The sequence below is a fragment of the Dipodomys merriami genome, unplaced genomic scaffold, assembly GCF_024711535.1.
Source record: "Dipodomys merriami isolate MVZ:Mamm:240054 unplaced genomic scaffold, mDipMer1.0.p SCAF_36, whole genome shotgun sequence".
Lineage (NCBI taxonomy): Eukaryota > Metazoa > Chordata > Mammalia > Rodentia > Heteromyidae > Dipodomys > Dipodomys merriami.
Window position 1 is genome coordinate 847,413 of NW_027205159.1, and position 24,013 is coordinate 871,425.

General features: G+C 40.0%; 1 protein-coding gene across 7 annotated transcripts in view; it reads left to right on the plus strand.

The window, feature by feature from the left end:
- Inpp4a (inositol polyphosphate-4-phosphatase type I A) overlaps positions 1–24,013 on the plus strand; it is a 136,376-nt gene that overhangs the window by 57,836 nt on the left and 54,527 nt on the right. For all 7 annotated transcript variants that reach the window (XM_069988480.1, XM_069988481.1, XM_069988484.1 and 4 more), the window contains exons 2-5: positions 11,315–11,376; positions 12,254–12,462; positions 13,162–13,206; positions 22,596–22,714. In XM_069988480.1, coding sequence (XP_069844581.1) covers positions 12,357–12,462; positions 13,162–13,206; positions 22,596–22,714 — 270 coding nt within the window. In that variant the 5' untranslated portion in view covers positions 11,315–11,376; positions 12,254–12,356. The remainder of the gene's footprint in view (positions 1–11,314; positions 11,377–12,253; positions 12,463–13,161; positions 13,207–22,595; positions 22,715–24,013) is intronic.

Consider the following 24,013-nt stretch of genomic DNA (forward strand, 5'->3'; position numbering starts at 1 on the left):
AGTCTTCCTAGAACCCAACTTTAATAAGTGCTTAGGTGGGTAAGGTGCATCTGAATATGTGACAGTACAGTGTGTGGATCTTTATGTGAGATCTTTATGGACCCACACTCAGAGATAAGCTAATCCACATTTCCTTCTTCACTTGGCTCTTGTTCTGGTAACTGCTTGCCTTCTTTGAAATAGGAGTTAATTGAAATGCTAGCTAGTTTAGTCTTTTTATACTCTTACCTGGAAATTTCTATGCCTTTACTGGAAGGCCTTTCTGGCCAACTAACAGAGGAACTGAACTTTCAGTTAATTGTGTTTCAAGTGACTTGAGTTGACAATGGAACAAGAAATAACTCTTGTCCCGAGTCATTGGCAGCTTTAGGAGAGAGAAGACCGCAGTGACATTGGTAGGCGTTGTCTCTAAGGACTAAATAGGCAGTCCTGACAATGGACTGTTGGTCTCCACACAGTGTTTTCATTCTCTTTGCACTATTGGGAAACTTACATGGTAATCAAATGACAAATGAAGTTGAATGCATTGGAGTCAGAGGGAATGGATCAGAACACTAGAATGATTCATCCTAAGAAAAGGTCTACAGAGTCCCTGGTATTAGCCCCTGGGGATTTGGGTGCCCTGCCTGGAAAGGAGAGCAACAAGCTAGGTGTTCAAACTGGGAAGATTTTAGAAAAGGATTCACCAACTCCAATGTGACCTCAGATTGTCCACCTTTCATATTTTTACTACTTTTGTGTGTGCATGTGTCATGGTTCCTGATGAAGCCTTTCTGTTCATATTTCTGTTTCTAAGACCTGTTTCATAATGGGCCTTCTTTCAACTTTTCATTGAAATGATTGCCAGTTTATGGACACCAATACAGCATGAGGTACAGAAGCAAGAAAGTGTAGGTATTTAAGAAACAGTGGGTGAAATGTGAGGGGTGAGAGAGTTTTTTATAGCATAGGAGTCCAGGCAGCCCCTCCCTCTTTACCATCCGTAAGCTGCTTGGTACTCCTCAATATGACATCTACCATCTTGAATCCATCACTCTCATCTTCTAGACTCAATATTCAGGACTTGGCATCTTTGTTGCTCACACAATTTAAAGCACTTTTTTTTTTTTTTTAGGGCAGGTTGTTTTCAAACTGCTTCCTCAGAAAATTCTCTGAAGGTTAATGGTTTGTAGAGTATCCACAAGTGGCTGGGCTGTAGTTGTAGACTGGGGCGCCTCTCAAGATTCTCAAAGAAGCTGAGATTCAGGACGTACATAAAGAAACTAAGGGAACTATCCTGTTGTCTTCCCAGGAAAAATATGGTTGCTTGATCCAAGGCACATTAGGTAAGGTCTAACCAGCAAGGAGGCTAGGTAGAGACAGGATGAAGATGCTCCTAGATGGTTCATGGCCTTAGAGTTGGTATTGCAGACATATTGTGGATGCTGTGGGAAGGGATGCTGGTCAACAGCCCAGCTGAGCAGATTGAAGTCTGTATCTGTGGAGATGATGGAGCTAACAGAATTGGGGTATGAGAAGAGGAGTAAGCTTGCTGTTTTGTTTCTTTTCTGGTACAAGGAGAAGATGGAACTGCCATCGACTGAGATGGGAAAACTTCGGGGCCTGGATAGGGAAAGAAAGCTGAAGATGGTCTGGATTTGTTCTACTCGTGAGAACTTCCTCTGCTCTGTTGTTTAAAGAGATGTCCATAGGCATTTCAAAGATGTCCCAGTCAGTATGAACTACTATAACAAAGTACCTGAGATTAGGTAATTCAGAAACAACACATATTTTTTTAAAATTTAATTTGATTGTCAAGGTGATGTACGGAGAGGTTAGTTACATATGTAAGGTAATGAGTACATTTCTTGTCAAACATTATTATAGTTCTAGAAAATGGTTAGTTCTGATAGCTAACAATAGTTCTGAGAAGTCCAAAGTCAAAGTGCCAGTATTTCATGTTTAGTGGAGGCTTTTTTGTGCCTTCACATGGCAGAAGACAGAAAGGCAACAAGGGCCTAGCTAGTTCCCTCTAGCACTTTCATAAAGCACCAATACCATCCATGAGAGTGGAGCCCTAATGATCAGATTACCTCCTGAAGGCCCATATGTTAATACCAACACATTGATCATTTAGTTTCAATGCATGAAACTTAAGGGGACCCATACAGACCGAAGCACAAAGTGATTGTCCTCCTGAATTAGAGTCTGGAGATAAACATTTGTATCTGGGCTTGAGTATTACATTATATCAGTTGTTATACTCATTAAGCTAATGAGATATGCTAATTAAATGTGGTTAAATCATTTCATTGCTATTTGTTCATATGGCAGAGAACAGGCCTGGGGAAGTGGGAAACAATAAGTAAAAGATTTAGTATCTCCCACAAGCAGAAAACTAGAGGGGTCCTGGGTGAGATGGTTTGTGCCTATTGGTGAGAAGGTAAGCAACACTAGCATTTTCTTGTCTTCCTGTGCTTCCTGGGCGCTGTCCCTCAGCTCTTCAGCTCAAGGCTAGCACTCTACCACTTGAGCCACAGTGCCACTTCCAGTTTTCTAGTGGTTTTTATTAGAGATAAGAGTCTCACGGACTTTTCCTGTCCAGGCTGGCTTTGAACCGTGATCCTCAGATCTCAGCCTCCTAAGTAGCTAGGATTACAGGCATGAGTCACCGGAACCCGGCCTGTGCTTCATTTTCTAAAGTACCTGTTTTCCTCCTTTATAAGCACTAGCAGTGCTAGAATGTTTGCAGCATGGTCCTAGTCTTTGTCAGTGTTTTGAACACTGCTCAAATGCATACACATCTCCTCCTCTCCCTTTCCTCCCTACCTTTTAAACTTTCACCTCTCCCTTCCTGCTGTTTATTGGACTACTGTCCAGATTGCTCACTTTTGAAAGCCAATAGTCCAGAGCCAAGACTTGTTAAAAAGAAATCACATTTAAAGGCCAGCATACGGGCTATTGTCTCAGAACACCATCTCTTGGGGGAACTGAGGGAGTATAAAGGACTTTAATAAAGAGGGAAAAAGGGTATAATGAGACAGTGGTCCAGAAAGCCACTTGCTGAGTCATCCAGAGTATGTTTGTCCTTTTATTCCCTCCTGTCCCTAACCTTTTTTGCAAGTTAAATCTTACAACAGTTTATATACTGTGTGTTAGTTGATGCATGAAGCTAGAGACTAAGGACGATTCTTACATATATCACTGTTTCTGATGTCTTGGATTCTCTACATCTAATGAAAGTATGTATTATACACATAAATTCACATGCTAGGTTGAAACCTCTTTGAACATGTATTGAAGCATAATTTGGAGTGTGTTGTGGAGGTGGGAGGGAAGGGATGGAAGGGGAAAAACAAAGGAGGAGGCAACAATGCTTGACAAGAAATGTACTCATTACCTTCCCCATGTAACTGTAACCCCTCTGCACAGTATTTTCACAATAAAAGGCTTATTAAAATGATTAAATATAAATAAAAAAGCTCAGTTTGTAGTTAATATCTTAACTATTTAGGTGGGGCTTCTCTTTAGAATGCTGGGCAAAAGGAGTGATATAAGACTGGCAAAATAATTACTGAGGGGAAGCAACCTTGGGCAAAGGGGTGGGGAGAGAACAACCCCAAAAAGAGTGGCCCTGTTGTATTTTTTTGGCTGAGACTCTGTGCCAGAAATGGAGAAGAGCTGGGCCCTGGCTTATTGAGAAGAGGGCGGAGACCTCTCCAGAACAGGTGAGACTCTGCTTTTTCAGAACAGAATGTATTTTCCTGGAGGCCGGTTTCTCCTGACACCCCCCTATTTAGAGGGGCATGGATTCTTTCTACTAATACTCATACCCTCATTTTACAATTGAGTAAATGGATTCACAGGGCCATACTTGATAGAAGATTTGACATGCTTCTGTAGATGTGGTACCAATGCTTGCTCCTCCCACCAAAGAGTGCCTGTGGAATGGCTTCCCATTTACATGTTTCTCCTGAGTAGCTAGGATTCCAGGCATGAACCACCAGCGCCCGGCATGATGAAGGCTTTTATGTGCCCTTTTCTAGGTCCTTTGCACTCATATCCTTGGTCCTGGAGTATCTGGTCTTTGTTGTCTAGTTATTACCTGAACCTTCGTGGGAGGCAGCATTCCTGGCTTTTTATGATAGACATTTTTAACTTTATTTAAAATACTAAAAACTTTGCTAGGTAGTTGCCTTTTGTTTAAAAGGAAAAAATGAAATACCAATTTGCATCCCACTATTCTCATGCATTTTAGGGTGGGTAAGGGCTGCCTTGGAGGCAGGTATTGGGAAAAGACTTCTCCAAAATAGAAATAAAGGACTCCTTATTGCCACTTTATAACTAGGTCTACTTCCTGATGCCCCTGCTTCCCATACCCACCCCATACCTCTGTGCTTTTCATCATCTCATGACAGTTTTCTCCACTGTTGGCCATTTGCTTTGCTTTGCTTTACTTGGTGGCTTTCTCAAATTGGCCTTGTTTAAGGAAGGAGGATTGTATTTTCCTCATTCTAGTCACACTCGTTACAACCATTCTATTCTTTGCATCAACATTTGATTTGTAGGGTTTCAATTTCTGTGTTGTCATGTAGAGATATTTATTCATTCCAAATATAAATACTCAGTAGTCAGGCTTTCCTGGTCCCTATGGGTGCCTGCCACATGTTTCTTTGTTGGTGACTGACCTTGGTTATTGCTGGGGTGAAATGTGACCTATGGGGCAGTGGATGTGATGGACCTTCACCTGGGCCAGTACCACCTTTATGATGAATGGATCCTCCAATTTGCTAATCATGCTTACCTTGGCCCATTTCTGTCACTATAACTGTTCTAGCTCGAACCTATTCAGTCTGTGGCATCAGAGTCCTACCTTGTACCCCTTTCTATATTTGTGCCTAAGTGTGGAATTTGCACCCATGTTATTTTTGTTTATTTGTTGGTCTTAATAAATTGGTGAGTCTGAAGTGGTTTCCACAGCCCCTGTTGAATAGAGTCCTGCATAGCCTCTGTTCCCAGTTGGCTCTGGGGAACTCATGGAAACAGAAGCTATTCTTGAGCATGGTGTTTGTTTTGTGTTCTGTTCTTTGAATGGATTGGCAGTTCTAAGAACCACTTTGATGAACCTACTTTGACAATATTAAGGCCATCTCACACCCTGAAGCACCTGGAGCAATGAGGTTCATATCTCAGTGCAAGTTTGGGATAGGAGAGGATTAGGAGATGTTTTATGGGTGTTCTGAGCCTGATCTGGAGTTAGAGTACATATATATAGAGTATATATATATATATATATATATATATATATATATATATATAGAGAGAGAGAGAGAGAGAGAGAGAGAGAGAGAGAGAATATATATATATATATATATATATATATATATATATATATTTGATCTTTGTATTCTCACTCTTGACTTTAACTCCTAACCCCCCTGAAATGTCCAGAATGAAACATATCTATTGTGTACTAATGAGATGGTTGGGACTGGAGACTCCTAGATAGTCTGAGTCAGGATGATTGCCAAGGAACCAAATTTGTTATTAGACATTTGGAACTTGTCACTTTGATTAACTGATGGTCAGTGACTTAATGAACCATACCTATTTAATGAGTCTTCCATTAAAAACAGAAAGCTATTGAATTCTGAGAGTTTTTAGATAGATGAACATCTAGAGGAGCTTTCTAGAGGGTGCCATGCCCTCCCACATGCCTTATCTTACAAATCTCATCCATCTGGCTGCTTATCTGTATTCTCTCTAATACCCTTTCTATAAGCAAATCAGTAAATGTAAGCAGATGTTTCTCTGAGTTCTGTGAGTACTCTAGAAAATTAAGTGAATTAAAGGAGAGGTGGTCATGGGAGCTCCCGATTTGTAGCTGGTGGGCCAGAAGTGTGAGTGATAGTCTGTGTTTGTGATTGGCATCTTAAATGGGGGAATTCTTGTTGGACCGAGCTCTCAACTTGTGGGATCTGGCTTCATTTCTAGGTAGATAGTATCAGAATTATGTTGAATTAGAAGACTAAACAGCTGATATCTATTAGAGACTGCTAAAGAAATGATTACTTGGTATGTAGGAAGGTACCCCCATTAATGTGGAGTTGCCAGTGTGTTCTGTGTTATGAAAGGATTGTAGGAGAAATTGAGGCTTTATTTTTTCTTCTCTCCTACTTCTCTCATGGGGCAAAAGATTTGTCTGGTTGATCTCCCACTAAAATGGGATTTTTTTTCCTTCTCTGTGTTATTCCTATAATCCTAGAGCCTCTTCAAACTCCCTTTACTACCTGTGAGCTCTTTTCTCATGAACTAGTTATACCTTATTCACAGAACAAGGAACATTCCCCTCAAACAGTGTGCAGAATGCATCAGTTGTATTCATTATAGCCACTTACTGAGTGCTTCGTTATGGGCCAGACTTTTAACTAACATTGATGCTAAAGAACAAAACTTCCCAAACCATAGCCGTGTCTTCATATACTAAGCTAGTTACTTCTTATTTCTCACTCAGATTAAGCTTTTATATGTTGTATGTGGGAAGAGGATAGGGAATAGCACTTCTCTGCATTCCTAAGAATGGCAGGATAACTCAGACATAGGTAAGTCCAGGTAGTGGTGATTTTTTTTTTTAACTCAACAGGTATGTGTTAGACACCTATTCTGTGTGGCTTGAATTGGACATCTGGGAAGATATAGAAGGAGTAAAGAGTTTAATTCTATCCCTTTCAAGACACAAGTTCCCTGATGATCTTACATGGCCACACAAAGAAGTGAAGTATAGAGAGCTTGTCTGTTAGGGGAGTCCTTGTAAGGAAAGATTTGTCACAAAAAAGGCTTCACGCAAATTGTAACCCCTCTCTACGGTATTTTCACAATTTAAAAAAATATATAAAAGAAAGGCTTCATGCAAAAAAGGGACACTTATCTTTTTTCGGTTATTACAGTAATTTTTGGTGTTAGAGAGTGCTGTGACAGATACTTCATTGATCTGTGATTTTAACTATCCTAGATTTGGAGTTTGGAGAGAAAATTCCTTTTCTTTCTCCCTTTTAAAGTAAGTTATCCTTCCAGGATTGCTACTCACACTGACTCATTCAGGACTTTCATGATACTTTCTCTGGCCTTTGTGTGTGGAGAGCTGAGGTATGAGGAAGCTTCTTAGTCTATTTGCAGACACAGGGCCAGCAATGGGACTGAGGGGAATAGGATTGGGTTCCTATTTGGGCTTTTTGCTTTGCTTTGATTTGAATATTTCATTTTTCACTTCCATATGACCTTGATAAAACTGCCTGTACTTCCATGCTCTCAGCTATGCAGTTATTTTCAGAAGAATATCAGTGTATAAGATGGATCAAAAGGGAGAATGCCAATTTGTAAAATGGCCCAAAATAGAGTGCTCATGGTTCATCCTCCTTCCTAGTTCTAGCTCAGCAGCCCCTAAAAGATTGCTGAGGCACCGGGGCCTTCTGAACTCCTTCCTAGCCTGAGATACCATGGAAGAAGAAGGCAGGCAAATCTTTACCAGATTGGCTTAGAAGATGCTTCTCTACCCCTCGTGAACCCCATTCTCTATATGAATTCTAATACCTCTCTGCTCTCAAAGCTTTCCTCTGCCACCATGGCCATTGCCATGTAGGAACTCAGCATTTGCTATCCCTTGGACAACCTGTATCCATAGAGTAGGGGAAGGTAGGAATTCAGCATTTGCTATCCCTTAGACAACCTGTATCCATAGAGTAGGGAAAGGAACAGTGAGGGTTTTTTTTTTTTTTTTATTGTTTTTTGTTTTTGTCGGTCATGGGACTTGAACTCTGGGCCTGAACGCTGTCCCTGCACTCTTCAGTTCAAGGCTAGCACTCTACCACTTGAGCTACAGAGCCACTTCCGGTTTTCTGGTGGTTTATTGGAGATAAGAGTTTCATGGAGTTTCCTGCCAGGGCTGGCTTTGAACCACAATCCTCAGATCTCGCCTCCTGAGTAGCTAGGATTATAGGCGTGAGCCACCGGTGCCCGGCTGGAACAGTGAGTTTTTATGAAATGTTACTGCTTTCTTTCTTCCAGCCCTCAAAACAACTCTGATACGTTCTCTGTCCTTCATGTAAGTATAGGTTTTCTTCTTCCTAATGAACTCATATCTTCAAACAGAACTGAGAGTAAAAATAGGGACTTTGGGAATATAGGAATCCTTGGTGAATTACCTTAAATTAATGATACTAAAAAGGGAAATCAAGTTCAGCTGTGCAAATTAGCTTCTCATTCTGGGTCTCCATAACTTAATTTGCAAATTATAATTAAATGTCCCAAATAACTATGTAGTGGTTGCTAAGATCTTTTTGACCTAAAAGTTTCTGTGACCTATGAACCAGTGCAAAATTGGTCTGTAGATGCTCTCTTAAAACATTTCTATCTCTAATGATATCATGATGTCTACAATACAAACTGCACTCCTGAAGGAAGAGTTGAGTTCAGTAGATTAGGCAGAGCCCAAGAGGTAAGATGGGTGGGTTGAGAGCCCCTTCCCTCTTCCAGAGCAGGATCTCAGGGTACAAGTGTGTCATTCCCCTTAGATGGTACGCTTGTTGTTCCAAGTGAAAGGGCTGACTGGGCACCTATACTGCAGGGCTAAGCTGGGCAGCAAGACAAGTGGTGTGGACTTGTTAGGAGGCCAAGAGGCAAAAATTCCTTCCTTACAGTAAGTCACACACAGCTCTGCCTCTGCTGCCCAGAATGGGTTCAGCCTTCTGGAAAACATGAGGGTAACATTGGGAAGACAGGAAACCATCCCCATGATCACACTCTGGAACTGACCAGCATGTCATGTGGTCCTCCTGCAAGCTCTTTCATTCTGACATGTCTTTCAATGGGTGTCACCAGAGCATAGGAAGGATATTTTATTTTAAAAATATGCAGAACTGCCACATAGTTGTTTATGCAACATTGACTTTATTATAGTCATCAGAAGAATTCAACATATGTTATTTTTATTACTTTTAAGTAGTTGTACTAAGGAGTTGCCATTTAACAAAGCAATTCATGAATACAATATATCTAGATCAGCGTTACCCCTTTAAACAGTCTCATCCATCATTCCCCTACCCAGCCCTTCCATAACTAATTTTGTAGGATACACATTGGATTCTTTTTTTTTTTTTCTGCTTATGTGGTGCTGAGGAATCGAACCCAGGGCCTCATGGATGCAAGGCAAGCACTCTACCACTGAGCCACCTTCCCAGCCCACACATTGGATTCTTGACTACATTTTCTCCTTCTTCTGTTCATTCATCTATCCCTTTCCCCTTGACTTCATCCTTTTGAGTACCCACTTCTTAGTATACAAGTGTATATAATGTGTTAACTGAAATATGGTAGATTCAAGGGTGATCTCAAATACTGTAATTCCTTAGGCAAAATCAAAGTTCAGCAAATAGTGTACTTTTTGTTGAGCTACAAAAACCTCTAGTCTACAGCTCAATACGTTTTCAGGCAGCAGAGTCACTCCTAGACCTAGCACTCAGTTCTAGAACATTTCTGGATCCAGGAACCTTCTTGTGTACCCAGTTCTGCACAATACCATTCTCCTCATTTCTCATATTACAGACTTGTTTGGTCTCTGCCTGCACTTCCCACAGGCAGACTTGCCTAGAACGGGGTCTTCTATGTCTGGCTTTTCCCATGACATTGTTTCTAAGGTTCATCTGTGGTGTTCCATCCATCTACTATTGATGAACATTTAGATTGTCTTTAGTATCTTACTGTCATGATCATCATTGCAGTACAGATTCTCTGTGTTTTATGGTCAAGTTAAGATGCATTTCTATTAGTGGGTGCACCCTGAGTTGTTCAGTTCACCAGTTCATCAGCTCATATCTGTCGGCAGCTTGAGTAGAGTCTGCAGGTATCCACAGTGGTCACGCTTCTAAAATATTATTATAAATAAAGGAGAGCTCTATATAGTTTTCCTCATGGCTGCCAGCAATGTGTATTTTTATTAGAAGAAGAGACCAGCATCAATTAGAGGACTAATTTATGTGAAGATAAGTATATTTAGAATTGCTTTATTATAGAATTTGGCCTCTTTTTAAAAGAATATTAACATGTATATTTCTCTCCAGAATTCTTACCATTTTCCAGTTGAATTACCAGTGAGATTTTTGTTAATTTGTGCCAGCATTACCTTAAAATGCACCTTTTTTGGGGGGGGTGCCAGCCCTGGGGCTTGAACTCAGGGCCTGGGCACTATCCTGAGTTTTTGTTTTGTTTTATTTTGTTTTCTTCTTGAGTCTAGTTCTCTGCCAGTTGAGCCACAGCTCCTCTTCTGACATTTTCTGAGCAGTTAACTGGAGATAGGAATCTCACAAATTTTTCTGCCTGGCTAGCTTTAGAACAACGATCCTCAGATTTCAGCTTCCTGAATAGTAAGGGTTATGGGTATGAGCCTTCATTGCCCAGCTAAAATGCACTTTTTAGTATTTCAGGTGCTTTCCTAGTTTTACGTGCGTGCGTGCGTGCGTGCGTGCGTGCGTGCGTGCGTGTGTGTGTGCATGCGTGTGTGTGTGTGTGTGTGTGTGTGTGTGTGTGTGTGTGTGTGTGTGTGTGTGTGTATGTGTATGTGTCTGCGATTGAGTGGGAATGGGGCCTGAGTATTCTTCTCTGAAGGAATGCACCTGGTCTCCCAGGCAGAGTGGCAGTGTGTGGGGTACTCGCAGAGCCTGTAGAGCACTTCCTATTATTACACATTTGTCTTTGCAGAAAGCAAAGTTTTGTGAGTGGAAAAGCTAGGTCTCTGCTTCACCTTGTTTTCCCTAAACCTTCCTCATCTGTTAACATGTTTCTTTAGAGCAGAAACATGCTCTCTTAACAATCACCCTGAAGTAGGGAAGATGACTGTGTACTTTATCATTCTTTTTTTTTTTTTTTTTTCGGGTAAGGGGTAGGTTTATTCATCGTTCTGGCTGGCACCAGGCCATCTTGGTCCTCCACGTGGTGGGGAAAGGCCTGGGAAAGAGAGCTGAGAGAGCTGGGAAAAGAGAAAAGAGCTAGAAAAGAGAGAAAAGAGCTTGAAAAGAGAGTGTCTGGGAAAGGTGGGAAAGAGATAGCTAGGAAAGAGAAGAAAGCTGGGAAAGAGAAGAGAAGGAAAGAGCTGAGAAAGAGCTAGAAAAGAGCAGATAGCTACTTTATCATTCTTTTGGGTTTGAGCCAAAAGTTGGATGAAGTTGTAGCATTCCAATGAACATAGAGTAGTAGTTCTTGGCTCCACACCTTTTTTAGACATTGTGTTTTTGAGAACTTCATGTTTGGTCAGCTTATCAAGTTTATGCTTTTCTGTTTGTAGATGATAAATTTGGACATGCTACTATGAAGAAATGCCACATGGTCCTGGAGCAGGAATGTCCAGTAAGTTACTTGATCAACTGACTTAAGAGCCATAGCCCAGATTCTTCAAGCACAGAGCTGTGAACTTTCCTGGAGAAGATTGGGGTGATTCTGGATATACAGAGACCTTTGAGATGGTGTTTTTAATGTCTCTGTTATCTTAACCTGTAAAGATTGGTTCCTTCTAGAGCCATCAGGAGTTTTAGGACACAGGATTGGACAAACCTGAAACTTCTCTATTAGTGCTTAACCTACTTCTGAGAGCGCTGTCTACACCAAGACAACCTCAGTGTAACTCAGATTTCAATACTATTTTGCCCACTATGCCCTCCCTTTCTTAGTACTTCCCCTTCAATTAGGTGCCTTCACTTGACATTTTGCAGGAATTATAGCATGAGACTTCTATACATAGGAAATTTGTGTAGCTCAGGGAAGAACAGGCAGGTTAGGAACATGAGCTTTATCTCTGCGGTGTTCTGCCATGCTGGGGTACCTGTGGGCAGCACATGTCTTCATGCACGTCTTGTCCTCCTGTCAGAGATTGTGATGAATTCATTTAAAGTTGCAAAAAAATTTTTAAGACTAGCCAAAAGAAGAGCATAGTAAAACAAAAATCTCAAAAAAATCATATTTTATGATTACATTTAGGCTATCACTTAAGTGTCGTAGGTAAGGCACGATTGCTTTATGAGATTCCCACAGGCATACTATGTTGGGGAGTGAGGAAGAAGAAGCAACAAAAAGGGGCAGAGTGGCAGACAGTCCACCCCAGTTTCTTGCCAAAAGACCATGGTCACAGCATCTTGCCCATATTAGGTCACATTTTTTTCTTTATGGGAATACAGTGTTATCAGTCATCATCCTTGGCTTCTTACCAGTATTTGATTCTATTTTGTAGGGTTACTTCCACCTTAGGAAACTTGGGTTTGCTAACAGCACTTGCCAGGGAATCTGATGTGGTTTGACCCAGAAGCAAGAAACACATCATCACCAATGACATCATGACAGCAAGAGAGCACAGCCCTCGCCATGGTGCCAGGGCCCGTGCAATGCAGCGTGCATCCACTATTGATGTGGCAGCTGACATGCTGGGCCTCTCTCTGGCAGGTGAGCCTCACAGGACCTGTACCAGGCTCCTGGTACAAGCTCTCAGCATGAAAGTTCTACACTATAGCAATCCTCGGAGGGTCTAGCCTGGATTACCCAGTGGACAGATAGAAGCAGCATGCCCTGATGTGGCATCCTACTAGTTGAACTAGAAAATTGGGAGAGGAAAGCCGCTCTCTTTCTGCAAACTGGTGTGTTGGAATCTGATTGCAGCTAGTTAGTTTAGGTGAGCACTTCTGGACTTACCTGCCAATAGGTGATACAGGAATATCCACAGTACCTGTGTGAAAAAAGCCCTCCATACTGTAAGGCCTGTAGAACTGAGAAGGAATGGGTTTGTTCTTTGGGTCTGAGACATCTTTGGAATCTCAGAAGCAATATGTTGAAAATGTAGAAGTCAAGCTGAGTATGGTTGTGTATGATTGTAATCCCAGCATTTGGGAGGCTAAGGGTGGAAGATTGTGAACTCAAGACCAGCCTTAACTAAAGAGTGAGTTCTGGAGAGTGTGGGTTACATAGGGAGAACCTGCCTCAAAAAAAAGAAAGAAAGAAAGAAAAAACAGATTAAAAATACGTGAAAGCCTGTTGTAATTTGGAGTGGGAGAGGAATAAAGTAGAGTTGTTGTTTTTTTTTGCACTAAAAACAAAGTAGAAAAAAGTTTATTGAGAATGAAATTCTGTTGTTTCTGTTTTCTTTAGGAAATATACAAGATCCAGATGAACCCATTTTAGAATTCAGCTTAGGTAGGTACCTTACTTTTGCTTTTGTTTAAAAAATATGCTGTTTAAGAGGAAAAACGTAAACCCTACCATTGGTATGAGTTTGTCTCTGACAACTTGATGCTGCTACTGCTGAAGTATTTCTGAGAAGATGCGGCTGTGAACTTCCTGTGGGCAGGACAGAACCTTGAAGGACACAGAGCCCACAGAGCTCCTGTTTCTTCAACGGGCCTACTTTCCTTTTAGCTCTGCAGTGGCCAGTGAGCCTACCCAGAGCCACCAGAGAGCCTGCTTTATTCTTGAGGAAAGATTGGGAAAAATGGGCTTCTTACTCAGCTTTGTGCTCTCTGATGGTAAGAATTTAGCTTTCTAATCAGGCACCAGTGGCCCACTCATGATTGTAGCTGCTTACAATCAAGGCTCAAAGCCAGTATAGAGAAAAAAAAAATCAAGAAACTCTTTCTCTAATTAACCAGCAAAAAAAGCTGGGCTGGAGTTGTGGTTAAAGTGGTACAGAACTAGTCATGAGCGAAAAAGCCGAGTGAGAGCACAAGGCCAGAGTTTAACCTCAGTGTGTACAAGTAACCCCCCCCCCCGCCCCTCACCACCCAAAAAAAGGTTTAGCTCTCTAGCCCTTAGATTCCCCTCTGTAGAAGAAGAAGATGACATCTATGTGCTATCCCTCTCAGGATCAAATGAGAGGATTTTACCATGCAGGGTTCATGACATTGCTGAGTTCTACTTAGGAGTCTGGAGACCTTATCTTCTAGAGTTCACACTACCCCCTGCTCTTCTTCCTTCCCAACCCTTGAACCTTGGTAATGATCAGGATTGACTGGTAGCCTGGCAATAATGTCCATGAGGTAGAGTGGCATAAAAGAGGTACCTATGAGGAGTTAAGTAACTGAGGCTTTAGTACAACAGTGCCAAATCAGTAGGATAGCTTCAAGCTGCCACGGGACCTCGTATAACCACTTTTCTCATTGCTATGTAGGAGCTCTACTGCTTGCTCCAGAGACAAAGATGAAAGCAATCAAACTCCATTCCCTAAGGAAGACTTGGATAATTTGTTTCTAGATAGTAAGCTGACTGCAGAGGACCTTATTCCCAAGACTCAACTCTAGTCCTTCTCTGGGGTCAGATACATCAACACATTAAATTAGAGATAAGTGGCCAGACAAAAAGTTTGTCTTATTTGACCAACAAGCTTCTACTCCTTAACTTTGCTGTCATCCTTATTCTGACAGGCATATGCCTCTAGTCAGGAGGCTACACATGTACATTGATATAGAACATACTAGGTGAAAGAAAAATGTGGGAGACTTATTAGTTAGCATTTGGCTAGTAATTAAACATGGAGTGAGACTTAGGTAGGCTAGGGGCAGATGAATGAAACCAGGAGAAAATGTCACTTGTAGAAAGGTTACAGGTAATTGGAAACTAGGTTTGGGACCATTGGTCTTTAAAATGGTATTTGTCTTTCTAGCCTTTGATCACCTGAAATCTCAGTGAAAACCAGTAGCCTAGAAATCACTGGGAGACAGAATAGAGATATCCTACAAAGCCTCATTCTTAGGGAATTATCATTATTTGATGGCCTGACTATTCCCTAAAAACCTCACTTGTAGGATTTGGTCTTATTTGCCCTAGTTCAGGAAATACTCACTGGGAACAGATTTTTTTTCCCAAATGTGTTTATAAAAAACAGTGATCAGGGCTGAGGGTGTAGCTCAGCAATTTGTTTATTATGTTTATTATGAGTGAGGCCCTCGTTTGTTGTCTAACACTGTATCTAACAACAACAAATCATTGGCATTAAAGGAAAAAAACCTACAACTTTGCAGCTAATTGTGTCAGTATTAACACTTGAGGCAAATAAGAAACAAACTTCTCCTTTCAAAAAGGGCAATAACCACAACTCCACAACTTAAAAAGAAAGGTGAAAATGGTATTCCACCAGAAGCTTTGGAAATCTCTAATATGTTCATGGATGCCAGCACATGTATGGGGCTGTACTCATGTTCAGGGCTATGTATGTTCTCAGGGAAGACCTGAAAATGCTATAAGAAATCCACCTTTAGGCTTAGCATAAGCCGGCAGCGAAGACAATCAGTTATAACCCGCCTGCCTGAACATTGACCATATGCCCCGATGTGCACACAGAGATTCCTAGCAAAAGCTTTATCACAAAATATCAAAGGTCCACCAGTGTTGGTGACACACCTCTAACCCTAGCTCTACTGAAGAGACAGATCTGAGGATTGTGGTTTGAGGCCAGCAGAGCAGGAAAATCTGTGAGACTCTTATCTCCAATTAAACACCAAATAGCTGGAAGTGGAGCTGTAAATCAAGTAGTGGCAGAATGCTACCCTTAAGCAAAAAAGCTAAAGAACAGTACCCATGCCCTGAGTTCAAGACCGAGGACTGGCACAAGGAGATATGGTATGTCATACACAGGAAAATTTAAAACAAAAACAACTCATAGTAAGAAGTGTCCTCAAGGAAATGTTTGTCTTTCTAGACTAAGATTTTAAACCAGCTATTTAAAAACTATGCTCAAAGACAAAATCATTTCTAAGGAACCAAATTAGTAAATAATAATCACTATCAATGAAGAGTATTATTGAGTCATATGAATATCAGTGAAGAAACAGAATTAATAAAAAGAACCAAAGTCTGGAGTTCAAAAATATAACTGAAGTGTAAACTTCATTAAGTGGGGCTCAACTGCAGACAGAAAAAGAATCAGTATACTTAAAAACACGAGTTCAGTTGAGATGATTTAGCTTAAGAACATAAGGAAAAAACAATGAAGAAAAAAGAACAGCTTGAAAGATTTGTTGGACACCATCAAATATACCAATTTAGGATTAATGGGAGTTTTAGGAGAGGAAAAAGAGAGGGGAGAAAATATTTGAAGAAATAATAGCCAAAAACTTTCCACATAAATGGAAAGTATTTCCAAAGACCCTAATGAATTCCAAGAATGATAAACTCCAGAGAGACATGTCCAGAGCTGGACACAACATAATTAAACCATTAAAAGCCAAAGACAGATTTTAACAAGCAAGAGAGAAGTGAATTCCTATGCACAAGGCATCTCCAATAGGAGTAATACGTATTTCTCTCCAGAAGTATTATGTTTAGAAGACAGTAAGATGATGTTGGAATTCCTGAAAGAAAAAGACAGTACAAGGAATTTTATATCCAGAAAACATTTCCTTAAAATATAAGAGATAAACATACGTCCTCACAAAAACTAATGTTTACATAAGCATTATTCATAATAATCAAATTGTGGATCAAAATATCTACCAGTTGAATGGATAAACAATACACAATATGTTCATTATTCATCAGTAAAAAAGAATGAAGTACTGGAACTTGCGATAGCATGGGTGAGACTTGAAAATAGGCCAAATGGAAAAGGCTAGACACAAAAGGCAATATATTGCATGATTCCATTTATATAAAACTTCCAAAGTAGACAAGATAGATCTATACAGAGAGAGATTAGTGGTTTCTAAGGGATTAGGGACGAGAGATGATGAATATTGTTAATGGACATGGATTTTTCTTTTGAAGCATTAATGTTAAGTAAGTGTAGGTAGTGGTAATGGTTACATGACTATAAACTCCTAAATTATACACATTGTGTGAATTTTATAGTAATTGACTATGTCTTAATAGTAGTCATTAAAAAAAAGTCATGGTAATCTGATGGAAAAAAAAAACCTTATAAATCCACAAAGGCAAATGAAGGAACAGTTCTCACAGCTTAAAAATAAGACATCAAGAACCAGAAATTGTGAGTGAAAAGTTGTGACACAACCTGACATTATACTGTTCGATTGCTAGGAGACCCAGAAGAGTAGAAAGAAAGAGGGGCAACAGGCTCAAAGTAACAGAAGAATCTTTTCCAAGAGAAGGGTAGATTTAAGACCCAATGGGTTTACCATCAGCTAGCCATCTTCTTGTGAAAGTTCAGAGTTCTCAGAAAGAAAAAAACTTATATACTTCTGAGTAAAAAACAGATAGGCAAAAATAAAATCTCACCTTTAAGGATAGCTTAGAAAAAGAAGTAAAATCTAAGGAATACCTTGACCTTGTTTCCAGAGAGCTGATAGGACAGTAAAGGATCTGTAGTTGGAGGCCCAGTTATTCTTTCAAGGGCTTATAGTGACTTCCAAGAGTGAGCTAAAAGATCCAGAGGTTGAGCAGTGCTTTAAACAGCCTCTCAGAACTAAAGTAATTGTACAGTACTAAAAGCATTGTTTCATAAGATTACAATAATTGATGCCTCAACTTTCCCATATATTTAAAATCCAGAAGGGTGCACTTTTAGAATAGAGGGAAGAAGAATCAGATGATCATAGGGACTTCAAGTTATCCTAGTCTTGAAATAAATGAAGGTACCCTGGAGTGCCAGAACTGCTTAGAACCAGGAGAAAGACAGCATCAGTCTAGGCCTCATCTAGTTTCCAAAAACTTTTTTTCCCCCTTGGTACTGGGATCAAACTCAGGGCTTTTCGTTTGCTCAAGTTCCTTGCTCAGCTGTGCTCTCCCACTTAAGCCACACTAAACAACCTGGCTTTTTTTTCTTTCCTCTCTTTTCTGGTTAATTGGAGGTGGAGTCTCACAGAATTTTTTGCCCAGTTTGGCTTTGAACTGTGATCTTCCAGGTCTCAGCTTCCTGAGATGCAAGCACCTGGTACCTGACTAAACAGTTTTTCAAGTGTTCTATTAAGCACAGATCTATAAATTCTTAGAACTATGAGGAGATAAGAAACATGAAGAGAAATAACAAGCAGTACAAATGCAAAGGGTGCTCTGGATATTAGAGTTAATTTAGCTCCAGATGCTAAAATAACTATTTTCTGTGTTGTAATGTGTGGGCTACTGTAACAGAATATTATAGATGGGGTAGCTTCAACAGCAGAAATTTATTTCTCACAGTTCTGGAGTCTGGGAATTCAAGGTCAAGGTGCCAGCAGATATACTATCTAGTGAGAGCTGGCTTGCTGTCTTTGCAGATAGCTGTCATGTTGTATCCACATGTTGCAGAGAGCAGAACAGAGGGAGCAAGTACTCTTGTTTCTTCTTTAAAGGCATCAATCCCATCATGAGACGTCTACTTTGATGACCTACTTGTCCCTGAGGCCTTACTTCCTAATATTATCACATTGAGAGTTAAGATTTTAATGTATTTTTTTGGGGGGGAGAGGTACATACAGTCTGTAACGTTGTGCTAAAGGGAAATAAAGATATCAGTGGGGCACTGGTGACTCACACCTGTCATCCTAGCTACTTAAGAGATTGAGATTTGATGATTGTGGTTCAAAGCCATCCTGCGCAGGAAAGCTCATTAGACTCTTACCTCCAGTGAACCACCAAAAAGGCTAGAATTGGAGCTGTAGTTCAAGTGGTAAAGTGCTAGCCTTGAGCAAAAAAAATTCAGGGACAGTGACCAGGCCCAGAGTTCAAGCTTCAGGACCAGCACAAAAACTAAAAATAGATATTGACTATTTCACTGGAGAACTTGAAACCATAAAAGGATCAAATAAATACTTTGAATTAAAAAAAATAACAAGAACCTAGGAATTAACTTAACTAAAGAATTGAAGGACCTCTATGATGAAAACTTTAAAATCTTGAAAAAGGAAATCAACACAGAACTTAAAAAATGGCAAAACCTCCCATGCTCCTGGATTGGAAAGATTAACATCGTGAAAATGGCAATACTTCCCAAGGCTATCTACAAATTCAACGCAATACCTATCAAAATTCCAACCTCATTCTTCAAGGAAATAGAAGAGGCAATCCAAAAATTCATATGGAACAATAAAAGACCACGAATAGCAAAAACGCTCCTCAATGGAAAGAACACTGCTGGAGGAATATCAATACCAAATTTCAAACTCTACTATAAAGCCATAGTAATCAAAACAGCTTGGTATTGGCATAAGAACAGACCTCAGGACCAATGGAATAGAATTGAAAACCCAGAAATGAACCTACAGACCTATAGCCATCTAATCTTCGATAAGGGAGCTAAAACAATAGAATGGAAGAAAGACAACCTCTTCAGTAAATGGTGCTGGCAAAATTGGTTAACTACATGTAGAAAACTTAAGCTAGATCCTTATATATCACCCTGCACCAGAATCAACTCCAAATGGATCAAAGACCTTGAACTCAAAGCAGACATTCTGAAAACATTACAGGATGGAATAGGAGAAACCCTAGGTCTCCTTGGCTCAGGCCGAAATTTTCTGAATAGAGACCCGGAAACACAACAAATCAAAGAAAGGTTGGACAAATCGGATTGTATAAAGTTGCAGAGCTTCTGCAGGGCAAATGACATAGCTAGCAAGATCAATAGAAAGCCCACGGATTGGGAGAAGATCTTTACTAGCCATACAACGGACAAGGGTCTCATATCTAAAATATACTTGGAACTCAAAAAATTAACCCCCAACAACAAATCCTCAAAGAAACAACTGCCCAATAAATAAGTGGGCGAAAGACTTAAAGAGAAACTTCTCTGAAGAAGAAAGAAGGATGGCCAATAGACACATGAAGAAATGTTCAACATCCCTAGCCATAAAAGAAATGCAAATCAAAACAACATTGAGATATCACCTCACTCCAGTTAGAACAGCAAAAATCAAGAACTCTAACAACAACAGATGCTGGAGGGGATGTGGACAGAAAGGAACCTTACTTCATTGTTGGTGGGAATGTAAACTTGTTCAACCACTTTGGAAAGCAGTATGGAGGTTCCTCAAAAGACTTCACATAGAACTCCCCTATGACCCAGCAATCCCACTTTTGGGCATTTACCCAAATGTTTACAAACAAGACCATACTAAAGCTACCAGCACAACTATGTTTATTGCAGCATTATTTACCATAGCTAAGATCTGGAACCAACCCAGAAGCCCCTCAGTAGATGAATGGATCAAGAAAATGTGGTATATATACACAATGGAATTCTATGCCTCCATCAGAAAGAATGACATTGCCCCATTTGTTAGGAAATGGAAAAACTTGGAAAAAATTATATTAAGTGAAGTAAGCCAGGTCCAAAGAAACATAGGTCCCATGGTTTCCCTTATTTGTAATATCTAGTATATGTATGAGTCAAGCAGAAAAGGTCAGATAATGTGATGTCAGGAAAATGAACCCTTAGATGTGTATTTTAATGTTTTTTTCTTTCATGCATGTGTTTCTAACGCATTTATAAGATTATCTCTTTGTTGCTTTGTATGTCCCTCCCCCACAGTATAACCCCTGCTTTCACTCTATTTGATGTCAGTATAACTTGTGGAGGAGATGGGGGAAAACCAGTTGTTTAAGGATACAGGTAGACCTGTTGCAACAATGAGAAGTACAAGTTGTCATGTCCAAAACGAGCTTTACAACGTTGGTGCGGGGGGGGGGGGGGAGAAGGGGGGGGAACGAGAAGGATTGGGATTGGGGGGGAGGGGGGAGGCTGGGAAGGGATGTGAAGGGTAAACAAAGGAGGAGGCTGCAATGCTTGGTAAGAAATATACGCATTATCCTGCCCATGTAATTGTAACTCCTCTGTACAGTATGTTCACAAATAAAATAAAATTAAATTTAAAAAAAATAACAAGTTAAAAATCTGTATGGAAGCCGGGCGCTGGTGGCTCACGCCTGTAATCCTAGCTACTCAGGAGGCTGAGATCTGAGGATCGCGGTTCAAAGCCAGCCCGGGCAAGAAAGACCGTGAGACTCCTATCTCCAATAAACCACCAGAAAACCGGAAGTGGTGCTGTAGCTTAAGTGGTAGAGCGCTCGCCTTGAGCTGAAGAGCTGAGGGACAGCGCCCAGGCCCAGAGTTCAAGCCCCACGACCGACAAAAAAAAAAAAAAAAAAAAAAAAAAAATCTGTATGGATCTATTGTAAAGATGCTGTACAGAGGGGTTACAGTTACATGAGTAAGGTAGTGAGTACATTTCTTGTTGGGCATTGTTACCCCCTCCTTTGTTGTTCTTCCTGACACAAGAAATCTGATGATTTTTAGATACAAGTTAATAAAAAAATGGAGAGGGAGGAAGGGAAGGTGAGGCAGGGGAGACAAATAGAAAGAGGAAACAATAAAATAAACATGAGACTATCTAATGCATTAATTTAATTAATTTTGTGGTCAAGAAGAAACAAAGAACCAGAAAAGTTAATCAGATGTTCCTAGATACTACATAGTGAAACAGGAAACACACACACATACACACACACACACACACACCCTTCTAGTAGCACTAAACACACACACACACACACACACACACACACACACACACACACACACACACACACACACACACACACACACACACACACACACACACACACACACACACACACACACACACACACACACACACACACACACACACACACACACACACACACACACACACACCCTTCTAGTAGCACTAATTTTAGACTGACTTGTGGTTTTATAAAAGAACAGATAGAAATCTAGAGACAATATATTTAAAAGTCTTACAGAAAATAATTACTTAGAGGAAATATCCTTAGAAATTCTGGTACAGTAAAGATATTTTGAAACAATAAAAGCTGAAAGAATGAAACAATAAAAATGAAAGTTGTGTTAGCCCCAGGCTCTTTAATAAGGAAGCTTCTTATAATTGATGACATTCATAGTTTAATGAAAGTGGGTTTTGTTTTTTTATAGTGCCTTTTGTAATTAGGGAGTGTGTTAGTGAAATGTAATAATTTTTTTCTAGAGACACTTCTGTGATAGAAATATCTTAGACTTGTAATCTGTTTCAAAATTTGATGCATTTTCCTAACTGAACTGGTTCTACAAGGTATTGTTAGTTCTGAAAAGTAGCTTTTATTAACTTTGCATTTGATATCAATTTTAGAAGGAGAATAACTTGAATTACCTTTTTAAAGCTTTATTTTGCTGTAAAAATTTAAATTTATTTTAGCATTCATCCAACCACGCACTAAAGCTTGTGGGACACCAAACACTCAGCTGTATTATCTGTAGGTCACAGACATGTAGAGCTGTCTTAGACTTTGTGATCCCTAGGCTTAGTTTGGTAGAATTCCATTAGTTATTAAGGTCCAGTTGTAGGGTATACAGTCAGTCCTGTCTGAGATTGCCAGTTCTGTATTCCATTCCTAGGACATGGAAAGCCATCCTTAAAGATGCAGCCTTCTCCTGTACTGATTGTCCCACTGTCTTGTGAAGTAAAAGGAGGAAGTTTTTAAAATTACTTCTCTGCAACAACAATTGACAGATTGATCATCTGATCCTTTTGAGTGTTACTTTTGTTTTATTTTGTTTGGAGCTGATAACTAAGTAGAGCCTGTTCTAAAACAATTGACATTTCTTTCCCATCTTCCTTTTATAGCTTGCAGTGAGTTGAATACTCCATCGCTAGATCGAAAACCAAATAGTTTTGTAGCAGTGAGTGTTACTACCCCTCCTCAGGCATTCTGGACAAAGCATGCACAAACAGAGATCATTGAGGTGGGTGCTGTTAGTATCCTTTCCTGGAGGAAGCTGGAGTTGTACTTGTGTGTTATTCATAGCATTGGTGAAAGAGCTGTGCAGATCCTGGGCATCTGTAGCTGTAATTATAATTATGTGAATTGTTTTTCTAAAAACAACAAAAAGTAAGAAAATTTATTAGAAATTAAAGGCAAAATTACATAATTTAAAGTTTAGATCTTGTCAGGTGTGATAGAAAATAGGTCCTTTTTGGGGCCAGGAAGGTGGCTCAGTGGTAGAATGCTTGCTTTACATGCATGAGGCCCTGGTTCGATTCCTCAGCACCACATAAACAGAAAAAGCCGGAAGTAGTGCTGTGGCTCAAGTGGTAGAGTGCTAGCCTTGAGCTGAAGAGCTCAGGGACAGCGGTCAAGTCCACAACTGACAAAAGGTCTTTTTTGAAATCCTAAATCAGATCCAAGAATATCACTTTCAGAATGTCCTAGTGGATTCAGTTTACTTTTATCTTGGATGAAACAGTCTTTGTTCTACTTCATTTTCTTGACAGAAATATATGTTTTCAAAGACTAACTTTCAATTGGTTTATTACCAAAGAACAATTTTCCTCAATTCCTTTGCTTTTCCAGTTTCCAGATTCTTAGCAGAGTATTTATTTTTGTATATTCACCTGTTTGGTCATTTTCTCTGAAGATGATATGCTATTTATAGATAATACCTGCAAGAGAAATAAGAATGTGTGATTACAGACATGGTAGAGATGGCACGAAAATGTAAGCCTAGATTTTTATTCTGCCTGGGTAGTCAGAGGCAGCCTTCACCAGGGATGTATTAGGGAGAGGCTGAATCAAGGGAGACCCCGGCAACCTTCCCCTCCCCCAGGTGGCGCTGTCCAGCAGACATTGAGACACTACATCTTATGTTGTTGGGAACTCCCAGTCAGAGACATTGTAATAGATTCAAACAGGACCAAGTAACCATTACTCTTGAGAAAGGGTATATAAATATTAAGGAATTTGTGGACAAGGCTATGCTACCAGGAAATAGCTATTTTTGATCTGGAAACTAGCAGCTGGTCCTGGATAACTTCTAAAAAGTCAGCTTTAATTATTCCAAACACAGGGTTCTAGAAATAAGCAACTTAGGCCTTTCATTCCTCTTCTGTGTGATTGTTTGTACATCTTAAATTAACAGTCCCAAGTTGTAGGTCCAAATATATAATCTACAAAGTTGTAACACTAAGAACATTCTTGGATCTTAAATACATTTCAGTTTTAGAAAGTTTTTCTTTCTTGTATAAAGCCTTAGAAATGAGTCCCA